This window comes from Nicotiana sylvestris, chromosome 1, assembly GCF_000393655.2.
Source record: "Nicotiana sylvestris chromosome 1, ASM39365v2, whole genome shotgun sequence".
Lineage (NCBI taxonomy): Eukaryota > Viridiplantae > Streptophyta > Magnoliopsida > Solanales > Solanaceae > Nicotiana > Nicotiana sylvestris.
Genome location: NC_091057.1, coordinates 130,583,149 through 130,606,248, shown reverse-complemented (window position 1 = coordinate 130,606,248; position 23,100 = coordinate 130,583,149). Strand labels below are relative to the sequence as shown.

At 34.1% G+C, this 23,100-nt stretch overlaps 3 protein-coding genes across 4 annotated transcripts; 2 read left to right on the top strand and 1 right to left on the bottom strand.

The window, feature by feature from the left end:
• Positions 1-6,591: 6,591 nt before the first annotated feature.
• LOC138874547 (secreted RxLR effector protein 161-like) lies at positions 6,592-7,278 on the top strand. The gene is made up of 2 exons (XM_070153167.1): positions 6,592-6,727; positions 6,818-7,278. The coding sequence occupies exons 1-2, from the start codon at positions 6,592-6,594 to the stop codon at positions 7,276-7,278; spliced, it is 597 nt and encodes a 198-aa protein (XP_070009268.1).
• A 3,840-nt stretch (positions 7,279-11,118) lies between these two features.
• On the top strand, positions 11,119-13,943 carry LOC104230766 (glucan endo-1,3-beta-glucosidase 4). Its single transcript, XM_009783642.2, has 4 exons — positions 11,119-11,285; positions 11,966-12,673; positions 12,769-12,883; positions 13,214-13,943. The coding sequence occupies exons 1-4, from the start codon at positions 11,204-11,206 to the stop codon at positions 13,395-13,397; spliced, it is 1,089 nt and encodes a 362-aa protein (XP_009781944.1). The 5' UTR covers positions 11,119-11,203; the 3' UTR covers positions 13,398-13,943.
• Positions 13,944-15,220: 1,277 nt separating this feature from the next.
• LOC104230765 (nuclear envelope-associated protein 2-like) lies at positions 15,221-19,927 on the bottom strand. 2 transcript variants are annotated; one of them, XM_009783640.2, is made up of 6 exons: positions 19,797-19,927; positions 18,838-19,122; positions 18,575-18,682; positions 15,908-16,369; positions 15,722-15,823; positions 15,221-15,555 (listed from the first exon to the last, which is right to left on the bottom strand). In XM_009783640.2, exons 2-6 carry the CDS (start codon positions 19,045-19,047, stop codon positions 15,391-15,393), a joined length of 1,047 nt encoding a protein of 348 aa, XP_009781942.1. In that variant the 5' UTR covers positions 19,048-19,122; positions 19,797-19,927; the 3' UTR covers positions 15,221-15,390. The 2 variants fall into 2 exon arrangements, with proteins under 2 accessions (XP_009781942.1, XP_070023950.1); XM_070167849.1 differs by lacking the exon at positions 19,797-19,927 and having other exon boundaries at positions 15,908-16,357; positions 18,838-19,319.
• Positions 19,928-23,100: the final 3,173 nt, after the last annotated feature.

Genomic DNA, 23,100 nt, shown 5'->3' with positions numbered 1-23,100 from the left:
CACTTCTGCCGACCTATTAGTTAAATATCAAATTTGAAAGCAATACAAAGAAAAAGCTACTAGTATGTTGTATTGGTTGTTGCTTTTTATCTCTTTGCTTTTTTGTGAAAAGAACGAGCAGACTTCTTTCTAATTGTTAGTTGTTTATTCAATTTAGATAGGCTGATCAAATCTTTTCACCTGTCGGATGACTCAGATTTAAGGGATTACGAATTTGCTCACATGGAAATGGATACTTTGATTTGGCATATTAAATTCGAAGGATTTAAGTTTTCGTTTACCCTGTATGATTTGACATATTTTGAAAGGTTATTTATCATTTATTTCAGATTATAAACTCAAAGTTTAAGCTTAACTAATTCGGCAAGTTATTACTCTATATTAAGTTACGTCATCATATTTGATACGAAGAGTTGTTAGTGCATAAAATATAAATCCATGCAATTATCTTTCAAATTAATTTGTTAAATTCTTTTTTGTACTATCACTACATAAAAACTTAAATTCTAAATGGAGATGCAAAATCCATATTGTAAGATCCAGACAACTAGAGCAAAAAGAGAAACCGAATCCACAAAAACCTCCTAAAAGCTGGTTGCATGATCATAAATAACCTTTTTATTAAAGCAGACTCAGCACATGTATCTCTTCTGGACTATAATTTATACGCCAGCGGTCCTAAAGCTAATGCACTAATTCTTGATAATCATATTTTATTTTGTTTGTTTTCTTTATTTCCTCTATTTTCCTTTGAATATAAATTTACGCTTTGTTTTCAGATTTAAACGAAAAGCGTTGGTTCCATTGATACAATTCAACATCACTTACCATTGTGATTATATCTAAGTAGCAAGTATGACAAGATTAATTTAGTGTTTTTTTTGTCTCCGTTACGGTTTGAACTTGAAATATTATGGTTCTTCACCCATTTCATTGACCACTAGACTATACTTTTGGACACAACAAGATGTCATTTCTATTAACTATTGTTTAAATAATATTAAAAAATGAGAATACTCGTGACCTTATATTCTTAAGCCCACTTCATGATGTAGCTAATTTTCAAGTTCACTTTTTTCCTATTGAATTAGTAGTAGAAAAGACAAGGATCCAACTTAATTTACTACTACCAGGAACCATTTCTGCCGACAAGTCTTTATATAACACGATGATGACGATCAAAGGGTATAGTAGGATGGATGAAATTTCTTCAATTATAACAGAAGGCTTCAGGTTCGAGCGTATAAATATAAAATTTCTTGGTATGAAGTGTTCTACGCTGCTTAGTGAACATATTCGTTGTAAATTTGAATTAATCGGGGCCAATAAGCTTCTTATACCAAATATGGTAAAAATACAACATAAGGCTGCTATTAATGTTGATCCATGCCTCTCTGTGAATGATTTGTTCGACAAAATATGCATGTTTAAGTCTAAATCGAGAAATTGAAATTCCAAATCATTGCCCTTTCCTTTTGCCAAGAAAAGGAGTAACAGATAAAAAGGCAAACGGAAAGTGTCAGCAGCTCCAATTCCTGTGATGCACCAAACCTATATCTGATTTATCTTTGACCGTTTAAACGAATTTTTTTGACATTTCAATACCCACCATAATCACTTTTTTATTGGTTGTACCTGCGATTCAACTTTTCCTTTTGCTGAGCAGAATGGTGGAATTTGTGGTCATCAACATGAATCTGGACAAGGGCATCTCATGATACTATTAGTACATACCTCCTTTTTGTAGAGTTTGAGTGGAATTAATCCTACCTTGTTCTTGTTTTTGTCCAATGACCAAGATAAAGTGTTAGAAATAACCGTCTCTTCAAGATATTTTTAGTGTGACCCACATATAAGGTAATAAATTTATTTACCTTGTCTTCCAAAGAAAATAATATTTCAGATAATATTCTGTAGTTATACATATATGGTAGTTACTTTGATGGAAAGAAATTATCATATATTAGGAGTCCCTAGGGTAATTATAATTTATGGAGAAGTCCCTAAGGCTAAAGTATTTGCCTAAGAGTCCCTAGCCTACCTATAAATAGGTATGTGACTCTATCAGTCTGACATTCTACGATAGGTACAGGCTAGAAGACTCCCTAGGTTTTCTGTCAAAGTTTTACAAGGCGATTCTACAACAGTTGAACAATTATGGCCGAAAATACGTTCCTTGTATAATTTCCGCTGCGTTGGCTCTGTATGTGTATTCAAATTTCAACATGTGGTATCAGAGCCATCCTTTAATTGTACTGTTCGGTGTCTCGTCCTAGTTGAAATTGTATGGACAACGTACTAGTGAGTTCCATAGATTTTTTATGACAGTGGGATGAAATTGAAAATCTAAAAACAAACTAACTTTGCAAATCCTAGTCGTTGTCGGTTTTGGTTTGTACTAAATCCCGTAGTATCGTTGCCTAGATGTTCATGACAGAGCTCTGGAACTATGACAGTGGGAAGACTTGTCGCGTGAAAATAATACTCCATAGTTCTAATTATCGCTTTAAGTTGTCTGGAACCACATAATTCTTTGTAATTTCTGAACAATTATATATGAAAGTTTCATAGAGAAGATAAATGTTGAGATATTTTATATGGGCTTTTCCTTTACTGCCATCAATTGTTTATTGAACCTTTTTGGGCCACAACTCATATGTTTAATCTCAAGGGGACTATCATATTATTTAACTTTTGTTTCGCACCTTCTGAATTAAGTCACTGCCTTATTTTATAACTTTTGAGTTGCTAGAAATTTTGAAGTGTCACTTAGCAATTGAGGCTTCATTCTCAACACATTGACTACCTCGTTTCGAATAAGATTATAATATAGTAATATTTTTATAACTTTTATGATAAAAATCAAAATATGGTGGTTGTCTACTCTTTCTCCATGATCTTTCTCTCAAATGGTTAATGACATATTCATTGACATATTTTCTATGTTCAATGGCATATTCCATTACATATTTTCTTCACTTTTCATACCTATATAAAGACCTTGTAATAGATAGGAAAATACATACAATTGAAGAAGAAAATCTCTTCCTTCTCTCTATCTCCATTTCTTGTTCATGTTTTACTAAATTGCTTTTATTTCCTTGTTCCATATTATTACATTGAGTTATATTTCATAACACGTTATTAGCACGAGTCTCTAACCAATTATATATATATCTACAAAAAATTTCCTACATCCAGAAAGATTACAATTAGAAGTTATACATATCATCACATGGTTAAATGTAATGAGAAACTACATATGGTAAGTAATGAAATGTAAGAAGGTATTATTATCTTACACTTGTCATTCCTCTAAAATCTCATATGCACACAACTTCGTACTACACCTGTATTGCATAAGCACATATTAATATTACATCTTTTATATCACATGAATGGAATAAAATTTTCGAAGTTCTATATGTGAAAATCATAGTAGCAGTTAATTGTTGATATGATGCATGTCATGGTAACCAAGGATATTTTATATAAATTGTCCTATGCATATTTATGTGTTAACTATCTTCAATCTGTCCTGCCGCTTTAAACATTTTCTTTTACTTGGATGAATATTTTTTTCCTTTTGGATTTTTACACTTGCATGTAGTACAAAAAAAAAGGAATAAAAAATTGGACATACTGATTAAAAGCATAAATCATCTTGAAGAAAACAAGAAATACTTCACATCTTTATCTAGGTTGATTAATTACTTCTTTGAAATTTGGAAAACAAACCAGCTATTGAGAAAGTATACTTCATAATTTATGGTCGTATCATTTGAAAGCAAACAATGATTAGTATGACTACTAGAAGAGGTATTTTTGAGTATCCATGACCTACTTGATGCTTGCTACTGACTTACCATTTTTAAGTATTTTATATGAATGATGCACAAGCTACAACTGGTAAGTTGTTACCTATAATGTCACTTTTCAGGTAATATAATTATGTATTAGTATTATATATGTGTTGTTACCTATATAGTGTACTTTTGATAAATTTATTCACTAATTGCTTAGTTGAATTGAGTGAAGGAAAGTCATGGCGTTAAATCAAATCCAATAGGTAGGGTATACCCTGAAAACCACAATATTTTTTAGAGAGACTCAATAAATATTATGACAATGATTTTATGATCGTTTTAAACTCTAATAGAATTTAGAAGAAATATTCTGACTACAAACCGTTGTATTTCATATAGATGCTACAAATAATTAATAAAGATTTACGTTGATTTGAGATTTGTACACTTATTTAAGAAAGAAAATTTGATTTGCTAAGTTGCAAATTAGTTGTGTATAACTTTCTTGGCATGTGATTGAAATTAAGGCTTGAGAATGAATCTCAATATTGTTTAGCCTATTATACCATTGATTGAGGGTAAGACATCGGGATCAAGTCCTGATGCTCTATAATGATAAGAGTTGGGTTTGAGTCCCAATTTATTATGGTCTAACATGCCTTTATATTGGTAAGACATTGGGTTTGAGTCCCAATGTACCATATTGATGATATAATGATGACTAAAGAAAAATAATATATTTTTCATGAAAAGGCATGAAAATTGTCCCACTTGATTTGCTCCATTCTTGAAGTAAATGTGATAGCAGTGCATAATAAGTTTCAATGAAGACAAGTGGTTGAACAATGAACGTGGCCGTTCCAAATATCAAAATAATAATAATCAGCACTATGATTATAAAAGAAGAACAATAAGGGTTCTCAAAATAGTCCTTCAAAATGTGAAGGCAATGTTTACCATCAAATTGATATGAAAATAATAAAGCACGTCGCTGATTATGATCCATTCCTTGAAGAGAATGTGACTTGTGATAAGCATTGAAAATGCAAACCCATTCCTAAAGTTGAATGTGGCAATATATGATAAAAGTAATGAATAAAGACATGCAATTCATGATTATATGAATACCACACAACTCACCTCTAAGGGAGGTTTGAGTGAAATAAAGAGAATAAATATTATTATGTGGTTACATGAATATGTCATTGGTCGCGTACATGTGATACGCCAAAAGTTATTTTGTCATGCCTTATAAAAAGTTATTAAAGGCAAAATTAAAGCAAGAAATGATTTTGCTTATGATGATTCTGACCATGACAATTTATTATGATATAAGTTTCTCCGTGAAGGAGACATTTACCATATGAATGGTATGATACAAGATCTTGTAGTATAAAAGTTGTTAAGAGCTCCGGAAAAACTAATTTGTTACTATCCGGATGAATAAAATTATTCATGACATTGATATTGTAAAGTCTCAAAAGAAACTTTTTGAGTTTCAAATGTATAAGTCAAAGTGGTTGGCATATTGAGACTATAAATGAAAGAAAGATTGAATATCTTCATATTTCTATAATCATACCGGGTAAATATGAAAGGTTACCCGATTTTCTTTCTATTTGTACTACACAAAAATATAAGCATGATGCTGGAATCATATACCACAAGTAAACTAGAGGTTTACTAAAACAAATATTAATTGGCATGACCAGTTGACCATCTCGGTTCAATTATGATGCGAAAAATTAATTGAGAATTATATTGGCATATATTGAAGTAATAAAAGTTTCTTTAAGAATTCTCTTGCGATGCTTATTCTCATGATATACCAGTTAAAGGTTGAGATTGAATCCCTTGATTTCTGGAACAAATAAAAGGTGATAAATATATGGGTTAAGTCACCTGCCATGTGAACCGTTTATTATTATATGATTTTAATAGATGCATCTATTCTATGGTCACATGTGCATTTGTTATCAACTTGCAGTTTGGTTTTTGCAAGATTGTTTGCTCAAGTTATTAGAGCACAATTCCAGAATATAAATTATGATGATTTATCTTAATAATACTGGTTTAAATCTAAGTTGGTTTAGCAGAATTTGTATGCCTCCAATTATAGCTAAATCATTGGTTATGAGAACAAAATTCCCAAAAACAAAATTTGATATGAGATGTATTATTTAATATGCAACATCACTTGTACGCATCTAGCCGAGTTATAAAAATTGACATAGCATCCAATTCCATTTATTTGCAATATCTATTTGTTTTAGGAGAATTTTTCCTTTGTTTTGGGTTGCCGCTGTTTCTGCTTTCAGAAAAGATCACTTTGTTTAAAAAAAAAAAAAAAAAAAACCCTATCCTGATTAGACCATAGATAATAGAGGTTAATATTATTTTCATGAGCACGTCCCTATCTTCTTTTCCAGGAATTTCTCGAGTAGCTCCACGTCACTATAGATCACTTTGTTTCTTTTCGTAATGTTGTTTCTTCATTTGGATTTACGGAGAACATTATGGATCAGTGTATATACTTTAAGATAAGTGGGAGCAAATATATTTTTCTAGTCTTATATGTGGATGATATTTTGCTTGCAAGTAGTGATTTGGGATTGTTGCACGAGACTAAACAGTTCCTTATCCATAATTTTGAGATGAAGGATATGGGTGAAGCCTCTTATGTCATTGGCATAAGAGGCTTGTGAAGCCTCTTATGTCACCCATAATTAAAGGTGACAAATTCTCATTGAATCAATGTCCACAAAATACATTGGAAAAGGGGCAAATGAAAGACATTCCCTATGCTTCGCTTGTTGGGAGCCTTATGTATGCACAGGGCTGTACTATACCTGATATTGCTTTTGCGGTAGGAATGCTTGGCAGATATCAAAGTAACCCTGGTCTTGACCATTGGAAAGCTGGTTAAAGGGTCTTGAGATATTTGCAAGGAACCAAGGATTTTAAGCTCACATACAAATGCTCTGACCCATTGGAGATGATTGGATATTCAGACTCTGATTTGGGTGGATGCAAAGGCACTGGTAAATCTACTTCAGGATACATTTTCCTTCTTGATGGAGGTGTTGTGTCTTGGAGAAGTGTCAAGCAGACCATTGTTGCAACATCCACAATGGAAGCTGAATTTATAGCATGCTATGAAGCTACATCACAGGCGTTATGGTTGAAAAACTTTATTTCCGGCCTTAGAATTGTCGATTCCATTTCAAGGCCATTGAGAATTTTTTGTGACAATTCAGCTGCAGTTTTCTTTTCTAAGAATAATAGAAGTGGCAGCCGAAGCAAGCACATCGACATAAAGTACTTGATGGTTAGAGACTATGTGAAGAAGCAAGATGTGAATTTTGAGCATGTTAGTACTGCTTTGATGATTGCTGATCCTATGACTAAAGGCCTGCCGGCTAATATTTTCAAGGATCATGTAACCCATATGGGGCTTAGTAGCTCAATTTAGTCTTGCTTTGCTCTCTAACAGTTTGTCTAGACATTATGTTTATTTTGACATACATGATAGTGCACATTTTGGGTTTTTCATGTATTATTTATGATCATTGGATCAATAAAGTTGAACTCTGAATGACTTATATTAGGTCATTCGTAAAGTTGTTAGACGCTTTGTTAGAATATATTGTTCATTGTAATACATGGAAGGAAGTGTTTGTTAAAAACATGACCGCCATAATTCGTATAATAATATATTCTAGTTAAAGTGGTTGTTGCATAACTTTTAGTTGAGTGATAAAGTTTATGACCATATTATATGTTTATCTCTCATAAAGGATTATGTGATTTTAGTATGTGGGCCAAGTGGAAGAATGTTAGAAATAACCGTCTCTTCTAGAGACTTCTAGTGTGGCCCACATATAAGGTAATAAATTATTTACCTTGTCTCCCAAAGGAAATAATATATCAGATAATACTTTGTAGTTATGCATATATGGTAGTTTCTTTGATGGAAAGAAATTACCATATATTAGGAGTCTCTAGGGTAATTATAATTTATGGAGAAGTCCCTAGGGCTAAAGTATTTGCCTAAGAGTCCCTAGCCTACCTATAAATACGTATGTGACTCCATTAGTCCGGCATTCTACGATAAGCACAGACTCGAAGACTCCCTAGGTTTTCTGTCAAAGTTTTACAAGGCGATTCAACAACACTTGAACAACTATGGCTGAAAATACGTTCATTGTATAATTTTCGCTGCATTGGCTTTGTATGTATATTCGAATTTCAACAAAAGGTAAACCAAATTTTTTCTCTCAAGGATCCTATTAAATAGAAATAGAGAAGAAAATAGCTAGAAAACTTGAATTCATTCTGCATCCTCAAATTCAAAGATACGGACGTTTCTCAGCGTCGAATAATCAAATACTATGTAATAATATATATATATATATATCAAGCACGTGTATAAATTAAACTATGACAATAGGCTGATATAGCAATTGAGTTCCAAAATGACAAAATTGATAATTTATCTACCTTGGTTCTTGATTTTATCACTCAGCCAAATAATTGTCCAAAAATATGTTACATTATCTTTTTTTTTTTTTTCAGAGAGAAGCTTTTTCTTTACACTTCTTAATATGTTATATGTATTTTGTCACTTTTTGTAGTTAAAAATCTTCCTCAGGTCAAATTTATCCGGCAGATGTATAATATCAGTATAATTTATCCGACAAATATGTATAATCTTGTATAATCAGTATATATTGGATAGAAAAAATAAACACCGCCAGCTATTTGTCTAAAAGGTTCCTTTTCATTTTATCTACTCCTTAAATTCCATTTCCTTTGTCACCTTCTTCGATTTTTCTGTATGTATGTGAGTATGTCCCAACACTTTGTCACCTTTCCCAACAGTTAGTTTATTCTAAATTAGCATTAATTAATTACTGTATAAGCTATTTTAAGATATAAAAATTTTGAACGTACATTAGATCTCTTTTTATTAAGGTATATAGAATTCGGATTTTACCTTAATTATCGTGAAGAAAACAAAAGGTGCAGTGAATCAGGGGTAGAAGTAGTGTGAATTACTTCAAAATAGAATATTATGGTATATCCTGGTCTCAGGTTGCCACTCCCATCCTTTTCTGTATACGCTAAAACATGGCTCCACCGACCACTATCAATGTTCCCTTCTATACATAATAAATAATACTATTATATTCAGATCAATTTATGCATATCTTGATTATTCTATCACTGTTGAAAACATAATTAAGCAAATAAAAATATACTCTTTTTAACCGTTTAAGCTTTTAGGTGAGATAGTCTATCACTTTATATGATATCAAAGTAGGCAAAGGTCCTGGATTCGAGTCTCATCGCCACCCAATATCAAAATAATTTTACGTGTTTGGTCATCAAAAAGAATCAACTCACGTAAGGGGCGTGTTGAAGATATAATTTATAAATAGAAGTGTGCTCTCTTTAACGGCTTAAACATTTAAATTAGATGGTTACACAATTACGTATATTATCAACGCATGTACCATATAACTCTACTTATAAAAGCTTAAAATGAAATTATCTAGTGAATATAATCTCCATTAAAATTGAAATCTTAGTTTCTCGTGATTTATGTTCACTTTATTGATCACTAAATCAGGCAGCATGATCCTTTGCCCCTTTCAAAGATAAGGTTTCCACTCTTTACTTTCTATATGCATGTAGTATTGTCTGCAATTTTGCCAAGTGTTACATTTTAGTACTATGAACTCAATCTTTCAGAATTAAAGACATGTATGATGGAGCTAAGATTCGGGTTAGGACAGTAGGAGACGACTCTGAACATTTTCCAGTTATTACGGGGTTACACCAAGGGTCTGCGCTCAGCCCATTTCTATTTGCCCTGGTGATGGATGCACTGACTCATCATATTCAAGGGGAGGGGTCATGGTGCATGCTATTTGCTGATGACATTATTCTAATTGACGAGACACGAGGCGGCGTCAACGAGAGGCTAGAGATTTGGAGACATGCTCTTGAGTCTAAAAGTTTCAAGTTGAGCAGGACGAAGACGGAATACCTCGAGTGCAAATTTGGAGTTGAGCCGACGGAAGCGGGAGTTGAAGTGAGGCTTGACTCTCAAATCATTCCCAAGAGGGGTAGTTTCAAGTACCTTGGATCGGTTATTCAGGGGATCGGGGAGATTGACGAGGATGTCACACACCGTATAGGGGTGGGGTGGATGAAGTGGAGGTTAGCGTCGGGAGTCTTGTGTGACAAGAAAGTGTCACCGTTACTAAAAGGTAAGTTTTATAGAGCAGTGGTTAGGCCTGCCATGTTATATGGAACTGAATGTTGGCCGGTAAAGAACTCACACATCCAGAAGATGAAAGTAGCGGAGATGAGGATGTTGAGGTGGATGTGCGGGCATACAAGAATGGATAAGATTAAGAATGAAGATATTCGAGAGAAGGCGGGCGTGGCCCCCATAGAGGACAAGATGCGGGAAGCAAGACTTAGATGGTTCGGGCACATTCAGAGGAGGAGCACTGATGCACCGGTGAGGGGGTGTGAGCGACTGGCTGTAGTGGGCACGCGGAGAGGTAGAGGACGACCTAAGAAGTATTGGGGAGAGGTGATCAGACAGGACATGGCGCGACTTAGGATTACTGAAGACATGGCCCTTGACAGGAAATTATGGAAGTCGAGTATTAAGATTGTAGGTTAGGGGAGAGTTGTGAATATTTCTACAGCACAATAGAGTGAGACTAGCCAGTTAGGAGTTAGACTAAGAAGGTTATTGGTCGTCTATTGATGCAGGGCTTTACCTGCTAGTTTTACTATACCAGCCATCTTTTTCGTATTTCGTATTCTGTATTTCATATCTATTGTATCGCTGTTATTTTATTATGCATTTTTATGGTACTAATATATCGGCTTCTGTTGTTTTTTGAGCCGAGGGTCTCCTGGAAACAGCCTCTCTATCCTTCGGGGTAGGGGTAAGGTCTGCGTACATATTACCCTCCCCAGACCCCACGTATGAGATTATACTAGGTTGTTGTTGTTGTTGAACTCAATCTTTCAGAAATTTCTGCTAAAAGAATCAATGAAATAACAAAAATAATTTATGCTTTTCCACAACAGAGAAGCAAAAACAATTTTCAATATTTTCTTCATCACAAAGTAATCACCTTTTTTTCCTATATATATTATACATCTAGAAAGTTACATATTCGTTTCTCTTTTACTTTCTCTGCTTCTCTACCCCACCATTGTTTATCATCTACTCATACCTTTTTTTCCCTTTCTCCCCTTTGCTAAATATATAGTACAACTTTTGTCATGTTTTTCTAAAGACCAACATTATATAATTCCTATTATAGTTCCATTGGGATCTCTTGCTCAAGTCACATACATTCAAGAAAATGTCCACCATTATAATGACTAAAGGAGCTTCCAAATTCATCTTCTTATTCTTCTTGTCTATTCTTCTTGCCTGCATTTCTGGTTAGTGTACTTTCTTGATTTGAATATTCCAAGTTTCTTGTTTTTGCTGATGATTCTTCTATTCTATGACTACTGTGTTTTCTGTCTATGTTTAAGATTCTGCAATGAATATTCACCATTTTTTGTATTCCTTGCTTTATGTTAAGACTATTGGTCAGTTTTCCTTTTCCTTTTTCTGTGATCAAGACTATTGTGGGTTGATGTTATAACAATTGATGTAAGTTTCACCACTTGCTGATATATTTGATTTCTGTAGTTAGACAAGTTTGCTCTGAGGGGTTGATGGTTCAAGCTGTCTTACATACTTATTTTGGACCTATTTGCAATATTTTTGTTTTTTTCATCTTCTTTTCTAATTTATTGTGGGGGGGGGGGGGAGGGTAGTGAAATCAGGTACTTGGAACAAAGCCTAGACAAGAATTTGACCAACATTGAAAGTGACAAGACAGTTATCTTATTAGAGAAAGTCAGTGTCATTCTCTTTGATTTATCACCAATTTTCACCAGAAAAAGATGTTTATAGTAAAATAAAGCATGTTAGATTTACCATGGCCAGTTAGAATATGGCTGCATTGGTTGAGATCTCATGTTATAAGAGCTACAAAACATTAGTTGAACTCATGTTAAATTATGGCAAACAAGTTGCAGCAAGTTAAAGATCTTGTAAATGTTCTTTGCAGGATTATCGCCAGCTAAAAATTTCGAGCACAAAGGACTTGAAAGGGAAAAGGAACAAAAATTCCATATTTTCGCGAAAGGACTGCTCGAATTGTTACCCATTAGAGCATTTAAACATGACTCGATCGATCCAACAACAACTGGATTTCCTACAACTCCTGTAGTAAATCCTGTCACCACTCCAGTTAATATGCCTCCTGATAATTCAGCTCCAACAGTTGTTACTGTCCCATCCACAAATCCTAATGCTGGAATTCCAAATCTTGGGTCTACACCTCCAGCAGTTCCTTCTACTACCCCGCCGACTGACACGAACCCCAATCCATCGGTACCAATAACTAATCCAGTTACCACTCCTAGCACAAATGCACCTGTAAGTAATCCTGTAACGGCGAATCCAACCCCAGTAGGTGGTGTTCCAGTCACCACCCCGGTAACGCCACCTGCAACCACAAGCTCTCCTGCTACCTCAGGGCAGAGCTGGTGTGTCGCGAAGAATGGAGCGATGGAAACTTCACTTCAGTCAGCGCTTGATTATGCTTGTGGAAAGGGAGCAGATTGCTCAGCCATTCAGCAGGGTGGAAGTTGTTATAATCCCAATAGTCTGCAAAACCATGCATCATATGCTTTCAATAGCTATTTTCAAAAGAATCCAGGGCAAACAAGCTGTGATTTTGGGGGTGCTGCCATGATAACCAACTCAAACCCAAGTAAGCAAACAAGGATTCTTTATTATATATCCTGCCTTACTGTTATAAATCAGCATCTTCTTATTTTTTCTGATCATTAACATACTGAAATATAGGCACTGGTTCTTGTGTTTTTCCTACATCGGGGTCTTCTACATCATCGTCTGCGACACCAACGCCTGGAACTCCAGCGCCGACAACAGCCTCGTCAACAGGTGGTGCAGTACCAGGGTAAGGGGAACTTTCATTTGCTCCATAAGTCTACAGAATACTCTCTTCGTTGTAGTTTATATCGTGGTTTTGACTAGGAATGGAGTTTAAGAAAGGTTAAAAGACTTGGCACATACAAAAGTACTTGTAGAACTTGTGTGCTTAAACATCCCATGACATTTATATGGGTATAAGAGCATGTAAAATGAGAAGTTTAAAATTAAACGATTTTCAAATAAAAAAAAGTATCATTCTTGCGGGAACAAACTAAAATGGAAAGTGTCATATAACATGGAATAGAGGGAGTAATCTATATGCTTTTCATTAACTTTGTCCGGTGTAATTTTGCAGCTCTGTAGCACCAACAGTACCGAATGGAGGCGACTCTGGATTTGGAACGATGCCGGGCATTAGTGACAGTATCCCTCCCACTGCAACCACCTCATTGTCCATGTCAAATGGCATGCAACCCTTAGTTGGCTGCATCTTTCTTGTCACCTCCATTGTGACTAGCAAGCTTATCTTGGAGATTTGAGGAAATTAAGAAGTTCAGTTACCAAGTAAGAAGCTGGATTTTCAGTTTCTAGCTATGTACAGTTCTTGAGGAGTAAATGGAAGCAGTTAGGAGTACTATCAAGGTTTAGACATTACATACCTATACACTGCTTTAGTATAGTTAATTATCCTGCATACCACCTACTTAGATGTAAAATTCATATATTGGTTTTAGAGGCCATTATCTACATCCATCAATATATAAGTTTAATAGGTCAGATGTTCCACTGTTATATTGTATTATTGTTTAGGAAGTAGGTTACTAGTCCTGGATCTCATATGATCAATCATTGTATTAGTTTACTACTTTTTATATATGAATAGAGAGAATTTGCGAGGTAAATACGTTGCAGAGACAGGTCTATATATGTTTAGAATTAAATAAAATGGAAAATGTAGCCTAGTAAAACTAACACTATGTTTGGATCATTGTTACCCATTGATTTATAATGTATTGTATTGTACTTATATGGTATTGTATTGTTTTTATGTATACAACGTTTGAATAGATTGCATTGTTTGACTATATCGTACTGTACTGTAGCTGATAAGTTCACTAAATACCGCCAATAGTCTTAAATAAAATTTATCAAAAATTATACATAAAAATAATTTAAGAATACCTCGTTCTACTAATTTATCATTAATTAGTAGCTTGGAAACAAGAGCAAAAACCTGGAAAAAAAAAGGTTAACTAATATTAGCAATAAAAAAAATTAAAATGATGGAAAGAGACAAAGAATCGGATAGAGATTTGGATAAAAAGAATGGGGCAAAAAAATAATGATAAAATAAAATTATGAGTAATAAGTAAGAGCATAATTGGAAAAGAAAATAGAAAACGATTCCACCATATCAAATCGGTTGTTTCATAAAATGGGACTTTTGATTGTTCCGGGACAATACGATACAATTAATTTTTAAAAAAACAATCAAAATAAATATTATTTTGGGATAACAATACAATACGATATATTAGGGAACAAAAGTTAATTATATGTTTGCTCTTTTGTTTAAATAACAGTGATGTCTTTGCAGTTTGCGTGCACCTCGCCATTATTTGGTATATGGAAACTATGCCCTGAAAGCTTAGGCATTATTCGCTGCTTTCATTCATTCTTATACCTTCATTCATGGGGACAGCCTAACAGGGACAAAAGTGTAAAGCAGTATGCAGGATTTCTAAAAGAACAGCAAGCTGGCGATGCCCTAATAGTTAAGAGGGAGAATAAACTAATAGCCGATTTTCTCTTTCGGTGCGGTGTATTGATGGCCACTTTAAGTTGATTAATCAATAACCGCATGCACTAACGCAAATTACGTGCTACATTATCGCCGTGTAAACCTCCAAGATTAAAGAGGATTTTTAAATCTCAATTTATTATATTGATAGTGTACAAAGTTTTCTACATCAGCTTATAAATTTTAACTTTGAATTAACTAATTCCACTTGTTATGGATAATTTACCGATAATCATCTTTCAAGTGATTATATAAAAACTAAACTCATTAAAGAGTAGAATATGTTTTGTCTTCTACTATTAGGTACTTGTAGTATAATTTAATAAATTAAAGTCACCAAGAAAGCATCTTCCAACATTACAATTCATTGGAGGCTGATTCAATTTTTTGACTAATTCTCGAAATAAACATAAGAGACTAGGACTTCTCACCAGAAAAATACCAAGTACAGACATTAATAGGAGACAAGAAAATAATGTGACGGGTCTCTGCTGATTGGGGCTAGCTAAAATAATTAGTGTCGTGATATTTGGCATGCAATTATGCACTCTGAGAATATGATTATAGTATAATCTAAAGTACTGCGTTGATCTAATAATTGAGGATCAAAATGATGGGTTCAGCTGTGAGAGCGTGAGGTACAAATCTACAGCACTCCCTAATCTCTCCCCATGTTGACTACAAGCTAGCTACATATCTCCTTTATACAACGTTAAATACATATATTATTATCACCGCTTCGAAAAGAGGACTAATACCAACATAGACATTGACACAACAATCTTGAACCCTGAGGATTCCCAGAAGTTCTGTTTATCATTGCTGGAAGTTCCGACTTGCTTAGTTGCTAATTGGTCTCTGAGTTCCTTAATAGCTTTGTCACGGCGTTCTCCCATCTGTATTTATATCACATGTATGACGCTTTCAGTAGTTTTCAATGTGCTAAGATCTTATAAATTGGTGGGAAACTTAACAAATTAAATTCAGAATTCTAGAACTAAACAAATAGGTTTCCGATATCAGATATAATTTCATCAATGTAGCAGTAAAGAGTAGAATTACCCTTTGGAGTTTGCGAGTTTGAGTCCGCGCCTCTTGGAGACAGAATTCCAACTTCATAATCCTCTTTTTCAACTCTTGATCAGCTCTACGATGCTTTTCTAACTGTCCAGAAAAGAGGTAGAGATTCATGAGAAAGAATAACTCAGTGTCGTGGAATTTAGAGAACCTGGAAAACATGTATCAAACCTGAGACTCTAACTCCTTGGTTTTTAGCTTCCAATGGGCAGACATGATCCTGATTTCATCCCTGAGTTTGGCAATTTCTTCATCTTTACTCGTCAACAGCTTGTTCATCTTCTCAATATTCTTTGGTGAGACCTCATCTAAAATCTTCCTCAATTCACAATCTTTGTTTGCTCCAGATTTCGCTAATGCTTGCATGATATCATGCTCAATTCTCAGGACTTCATCTTTCAATTGCATTTGGGATGATTCCCTTGCTTGGAGATCCTTCTGCAAAAGATCTAATTGCTCACCAAGTTTATTTACACGAACTTCATGTTCCTTCAATGAACTGTTTTTCTCATCCAACTCTTTCAAAAGTGCCAAACACTGAAGCTGTGCAGATTGAGCTGATGCAGCACTTGCATCTGCAGTTGCTTGAGTAGCAGAAAGCTGTGATCTAAGATCATCCAACTGCTTGAGATACTGGATCGCATTCAGAACTTATATTATTAACTGCTTACAAATACAACAACAACAAAAACATACCCAGTATAATCCCACCCCACATAGTGGGAAACTGCTTACAAATATGTCCAAGGAAAAAGACTACTGCATTATGTTATTCTTAAGTGGTTTTATTACTGTTACAAGTGTCAATAATACATAAACCTAACTGAATGAGCACAACGTAGTCATGTTTAAATGCCAAAATAACTGGCTCATGATAATCAGTGCATATTTGAGTTTTGAGGTTTAAAAGGTTCTATCTACCAGTGTCTTTCCTGACAGGATCTTCCTCAAACTGTAACAAAATATAAACTAAAAATAGAATTGGGTAGCAAATATTGGAGGAAGCTAGATCGTGAGAACTGGGTAAACAGTATCAGCTTGAACTCAAGCTAAGCAGAAACAAGAGAATTTATGCTCTAGAAAATTGAAATGAAGAAAAAAAAACAAGCTAGCCTCCAATAACTACAACTTCAACCACCCCAAATAAAAGATAATAGAAATTATGAAAGAAGAGTAAGAAGCCAAACCCAATCAGGCCAAAAAGCAAACAGACCATTTAATGATTCCATTCAACTGCTTCAATTGATAATTTATGCATATTATTCCATCTGTGCAGTAATTACTTTCTTTGCATTGAGGACAAAAGAACTGCATCTCTCTACATTTCAGAAATAACCCACTCTTATTGTAACAATAATGGAAAAGTCAAAAGCAAGTGAACAAATTAGCTAGTATCTTAAATTAACCGGATGAGAACATATTCATTACAGAAGATTCTACTTATGCAATCCACAGAATTTGATTTTTCATTCAATCTTAAATGTACCAAAATAGTAAGTGAAGGGTTTAATAGGAATTTCATCAATTAAGGATACTATATATAACTCTTTACATTTGAAGTATGACACTTGAAAAGTCAAAACTTTTAGGAGTTTAAAGAAATATTATTATGTGTTAGTCATGCTAATTTCCTTTAATTTTAGTTTAATACACTTAATGGGGATGTATCATCATATGTTTACCTTTATCACACATCATCTTTTTTTTCAATTCAAATCATTTCATCAGTAACACACCAATATGGTGTGAAAAGTTTGAACCAACCACAAATATCTATCAGGTTGACGTAGTCATACATACATTTTAACTTTATATCACACATAATTGAGAATGCTACATAAAGTTGTGCACATAAGTTACCCCTAAATACATCAGGTAAAAAAGCTGTGGGGGAGAAAAAGAAATGAACTCAATATACTAAAAGTGCTATTTAAGATTCTCATTTGAGCACTCTTTATTTGATTCAGCCAGTACAATAACTATGTTAAATTCAACTAATCGCTTTTCTAACATCTGAGGATTCAAGTTTCTCAATTACCAGCTTATTCAGAGTTCAAGCAATGATATATGCCTCAACATCTAAAGGAATCAAGATACATAATACCAAGAGAACTCGACTCTCATAATAAATATCATTTCCAAGAAGCTGGTAACACAAAAGGCGAGCATGGGTTAGAGCTTCCTTTGTTAGCTTAATGATTTAAAAAAATTCTCAATCATATGGCATCATGTTAATCCTCAAAATTATATGCAGTAATGATGACCAGAGATTGGGAGCCCAAGTGGACTCAACGAACCAAAAGATGTCCATTTAATTTTCAATGCCGAACAAAGGGGAAGAAAGTGATGTTTACAACCCAGTGCTGGCCATCTAAAAGCCACTAACATGTGTAGCCAAAAAGTGGTTTGATTTGTTAAATGGTAAGTCGTCCAAGATTCCTCTTTATCTCACTAACTCAGCTAAAAGAAACAAATTTTTTGAACCATCCAAGACCAGACAAAGTACTTGGACCACTCGGTTCATAAAGAACTACTAGAGACAATAATATTAGATTAATTACTCAATACTATTCCTCAATTTCCCAAAAGGACAAACAAAAACAACCAAAAAGTAGCTTCAAAAGATATCCATCATCATATTCCTTTCAAGTATCTGTTTTTTCAGTATTTCCAAATTAACCCAGGTGCCTCCCACGCAAGATCTTGGAGCCCAACTCCACCCAGATCCAAAACCACTAAATTTATCTAAAATTCAAAACCATCAAACCAAATATGCAAGAAATAGTTGCACTAAAAGATGCATAATTTTTCAAGTCGAGTGACACTCATGATTATTACCTTCTCGGTGTTTAAAGAAGAAATTTGAAGCTGCCCGTCTTTCTGCTCCAAATTCTTTTGCAATTTACTTATCTCTTCTTCCATTTTTTTAGCTTTACTCTCTGCTACCTGATAAAACAAAAAACACACAATAATCAGACAAAGTCCAAGAATCGCCTGACCCACACTTAAAACTCCACTTCACATATAAAGGAAAAAAGACAAAAAAAAAAAAGTAAAAAAATCATTTCACACAACAATAAATCATACTAAATCAATTTGACCTGTCTTGTTAGGGTTTCACGAACAAAAGACTGTTCTTGAGAAGCGAGACGGTTGCGAACCTCCTTGAGCTCCGCCGCAAGCGACACCACATTTCGCCGGAAATTCTGTTTCTTCTCACTCAGATCCTTCAACAACGGATCCACCACCATACACGACGACGTCGTTGACGACGTTGAAGATGAAGATGACGGCCTTTCTTCCACGGACATCACCGTAACACTACTGAGAATCAACTACAAATCCAGAGTGAACTTTGCTTTCAACTACGACATCCGATGCTTCGCCTGTGAAGTGTATAAAACCACCCAAAAAAAAAAGGAAAAAAGATAAATTGAGTTGCTTCTTTCTATGAACTTAGCAATTAAAGCTAACAACCTATCACCCTTTGCATGTGAACATGTAGGGTATGCATTTAAGTCGCTGACCCATTTTAGAATTTTCAATTAATTGATATTCCAATAACAATAATGGAAACAGAATACTGATAATTATACATGTAAGATTATCACGTTTTAAAATTTCAAAAAATCATTTTTTATGGTTTATAATATTTCATGAATCAACCTCAAAATGGAGATAGAGAGAGAGAAAAGGACAGATCATTGTTTTGAGAGAGAGAGAGAGAGAGAGAGGAGCAAGTGGACAGTCAAATGGAGGGTTCAATTTGCTTAAATCCACACGACTCTTACACTTCTCTACAGAAAAATCAAGAGACACGTTTCTTACACATCTCAAAAAGAATCCTTCTTTACACACACATGCATGAACACACCTGAGTTTACAGAGAGGAAAAGGAGTAGCAAAAAAGAAGAAAGGATAAACTCATACTCTAATTAAAAATCACTACAAACACGTTCAAATCTAGTTACAGAGAATTAAAAAGACAAAAAACTAATGAAGCTAATAACGAAAAAAACAAATAAGAAATATATATATAGGTAAAAACACTTCAATTTACCGGCGAGCGATTGATCTGGGGTCAAATGATCGGACGGTGGAGGAAGAATGGGAGGTAGACAGATTCGCCAAAGCGTGGGGTGATTTTGAGGGGGTGGGTGGGGAAGAGTTTAATGCAGCAGTGAATAAGGGAAGCTGAGACTTAGCTACATGTCTAAGCAGAGAAGAGAGAGAGGAAGGGGGATGTGGAGGTTCGGATTTTGAACTTTAGGTTCGGAGATTCCGAGCCTTTTGTTTGTCGACTTGACAGACAGATAGGATTTTGGTTTGGAAACTGGTGTAGGTTGGGGTTCTCCGAGCCTTGGGTTTCGGACAAAGGACAAATTTCGAACCTGGGGCATAAAATGACCTCAGCGCGGCAAATCTGAAAATTTTCGTCAATGGATGAGATCTTTCCACGTGTGCTACGTACGACCGTCATGTTCCGATTTTGATTAAAAAAGGAAAAGAATTGACTAATTTCACATGCAATTGGAAACTATAAACCCCTCAAATCTGAATGATTTGTATACTAGTATTAGTTTACACGCTGTCAGAGATTTGTTTGACTATGCCTAATTAGGTTGAGACAAGAATTTTTATATTTACGTAAAATAAGGAAAAAGGAAAGAAGAGAAATTTGAATGATTCATTAATTCAATTAACCTAATTAGTTTAACTTACATGTGAGTGGCATTGAAATATCTATTCCAGAAACTAAGGACACCATATCCCTAATCAATCTAATTCGGCCAATTTTTTTCCTTCAATACGTCTTAGTGTCTTACACATACAAATTTGTAAGCAAATATTATATATTTTATATATATTAAAGGATAATTCAAATAAAAGTGAAATCATTAAGATACAAGAATTCAATACGTATTACATATAATGGTAAAATTCGTATTAAATATTACATAAATATTCAACTTCCACCCTTAGTATGCTCCCATAAATTATCTATTAATGTATTACGAAGTACAAAATGAGCAACTTTCACTCAATGCTATAATGATTTTGGTGTATTTGAAAATGATATACCTCCCTGCTAAGTTATTGTGTTATTTACCGTAGTTTTAATTTTTATTTTAATTTAATATATTTTCAATTTTCATGTATTTTCAATTTTAATGTATTTTCAATTTTCACTTCTCAATTTTAGCAGCATATAATATTTTATATTCGCACCTTTTAATTTTAGCAACATCTAATATTTTATATTTGCGCCATTCATTTTTTGAGATGATTATATATTCTTTGTACAATTATAACTTATAATAAAATTAACTTACAATTTTACATAAAAATAATAAATGCATGAAAATTAATTTATCTAAATTACACGCCAAAGTTAAGATGTAAAATTAATATTATAAAGATATTACGTAAACATAATTAGGTATATATAAAGAGATAAATTAAAAGAGTTAAATAATAATAAAATATGCATGAATAGTAATAGGGAAGATGAATAGTGTCTCCCATATTTGGAAGAACACTATCCATCCCCCATTTTGGAGGCAAAAATGGAAGAGGGTTGGAGTTTCATTATAGCAAAAGTTGCCCCCATATAGAAAAATGGGGGAGGGTTGGAGATGGTCTAATTCCGTAAATGGCAAAACAATCACAAACAAATTCTTTCATTTCTAAGAGTGTCTTTGGTACGAATGAAAATATTTCTCATGGAAAATATTTTCTCAGAAAATATTTTCTTAAAAAATGGGTAATTTTGTCACTTTTTTTTTTCTTATTTGGTTGATGAGTGAAACTTTTTTAGGAAAATAAAGTGTTTGGTTAGATAGTATAAAATATTTTTAGGGAAATAATTTTTTATGCTCCTCTCCTCAACCCGAGTCCGAAACTTAAATAATGGTATTTTGGACTCAAAATACCATTATACAGTTTTAAAAAAGTTACATTTATAACTAAAACACAGTATTATACTGTGTTTTACTTCAATTTGGGCCCACCAATATTCCATATTCTTAGGATAACTGACAATATTCGTATTATACTGCATTTTACATTAAATTTTTGGGCCCACCAATAAGTGTTACGTGGATAACTGACATAACAATAATTCAAATACATAAAGTGTGGTATTATACTGCGTTTTACATAAAAAAAAATCTGCACCCCAAGTTAGGACTTGCTTTATTTAAAGGCGTTAGGATTTTATGAAAATCCATTCAAAACTTTCCTTCAAACTTTCATTCATACTTCTCTTCTTGTTATCAAGCATTTTTTTTATAATATTTGAAGAGCCAAAAATAAGGGTTTCATTATATTGGAGGGTGAGGTTGTAATGGAGAATAACTGTGTGAGGTATAGTTCACCTCCACAGTGTCATGTTAAATTGCCGCTTACAATGGAATACGATAAATTGGTATCGTTGTTATGTAAAAAAATGAGTGTGAGGAAACGTTCGGTGAACCTTAAAGTAACCGGTAGATTTCCGTATTTTGTGACTCCACGGGAGTTTGCTTATTATTCTGAGTTTAACATCGAAGATGATGAGACTCTTAGAGATTTTTTGCGGATTCCGGATGAATACAGGGAATTTATTGTAATAAAATTGTTGGAAATGTACGTCAAGGTTGAAGACGTTCCCAATAATGAGGGCATGCATAGTAGGGATAACCCCCAGTCATCGGGTGGTTATTCTGGAGCAGTTTTTGCCGGACAGATTCCTGATAAAAGAGCTTGCCTTGATTTAAACTTGTCACCACCGGCGAATGAGCAACCACAAAATAATTTTTCGACTTTATATACTCCACAAGACAACTGGTAAACTTCAATTTTTCTACGCTTTAGCGATGTTTATTTTAAGTCTTTTGAATTGGATTTGTATTAACACATATATTTGTCATATGGGGTACCGTCCGGATATGAATTTTACAAGTTATGACCCCATTCCTAATTGGAATATGCGTAGCTCTGGCGTGTTGGACCACGGTGGTCCATCTGGGAGTCATCACCAACAAGAAAATGTCCATCATGGAACGTCAACACAGTACGACTTGTAAGTAAAGTGATATAGCTATATGTAAATTATTTATCTAGTTGAGTAGCTTATCATTTTGTTCTTTTTGTGCAGTGAAAGCGAGTAACTTGATGTTCCTAACCTCACATAGTTGCCCATAGACGACGTGTTGACTCATGATTTTGGCAGATGCACAGAGTCAGGAAGATGATAGTGATTATGACAACAATGCCGATGAGTTTGGAGATGACACACCCTTCCCTGATGAGGATGATGACGAGGAGGAAGTGGATGTCGAACCTGAGCTGACGAGGGAGCATGCTCTTCCACCTCCCGTTAG

Coding starts and splice junctions, on each gene's coding strand:
- LOC138874547 (XM_070153167.1), top strand. CDS start 6,592: ATGAAAGACATTCCCTATGCTTCGCTTGTTGGGAGCCTTATGTATGCA. Junction 6,728..6,817: donor TCTTGACCATTGGAAAGCTG/GTTAAAGGGTCT, acceptor TTGGATATTCAG/ACTCTGATTTGGGTGGATGC.
- LOC104230766 (XM_009783642.2), top strand. CDS start 11,204: ATGTCCACCATTATAATGACTAAAGGAGCTTCCAAATTCATCTTCTTA. Junction 11,286..11,965: donor TCTTCTTGCCTGCATTTCTG/GTTAGTGTACTT, acceptor TGTTCTTTGCAG/GATTATCGCCAGCTAAAAAT. Junction 12,884..13,213: donor ACAGGTGGTGCAGTACCAGG/GTAAGGGGAACT, acceptor GTAATTTTGCAG/CTCTGTAGCACCAACAGTAC.
- LOC104230765 (XM_009783640.2), bottom strand. CDS start 19,047: ATGTCCGTGGAAGAAAGGCCGTCATCTTCATCTTCAACGTCGTCAACG. Junction 18,683..18,837: donor GTGAAACCCTAACAAGACAG/GTCAAATTGATT, acceptor TTGTTTTATCAG/GTAGCAGAGAGTAAAGCTAA. Junction 15,556..15,721: donor AAACTCGCAAACTCCAAAGG/GTAATTCTACTC, acceptor ATATAAATACAG/ATGGGAGAACGCCGTGACAA.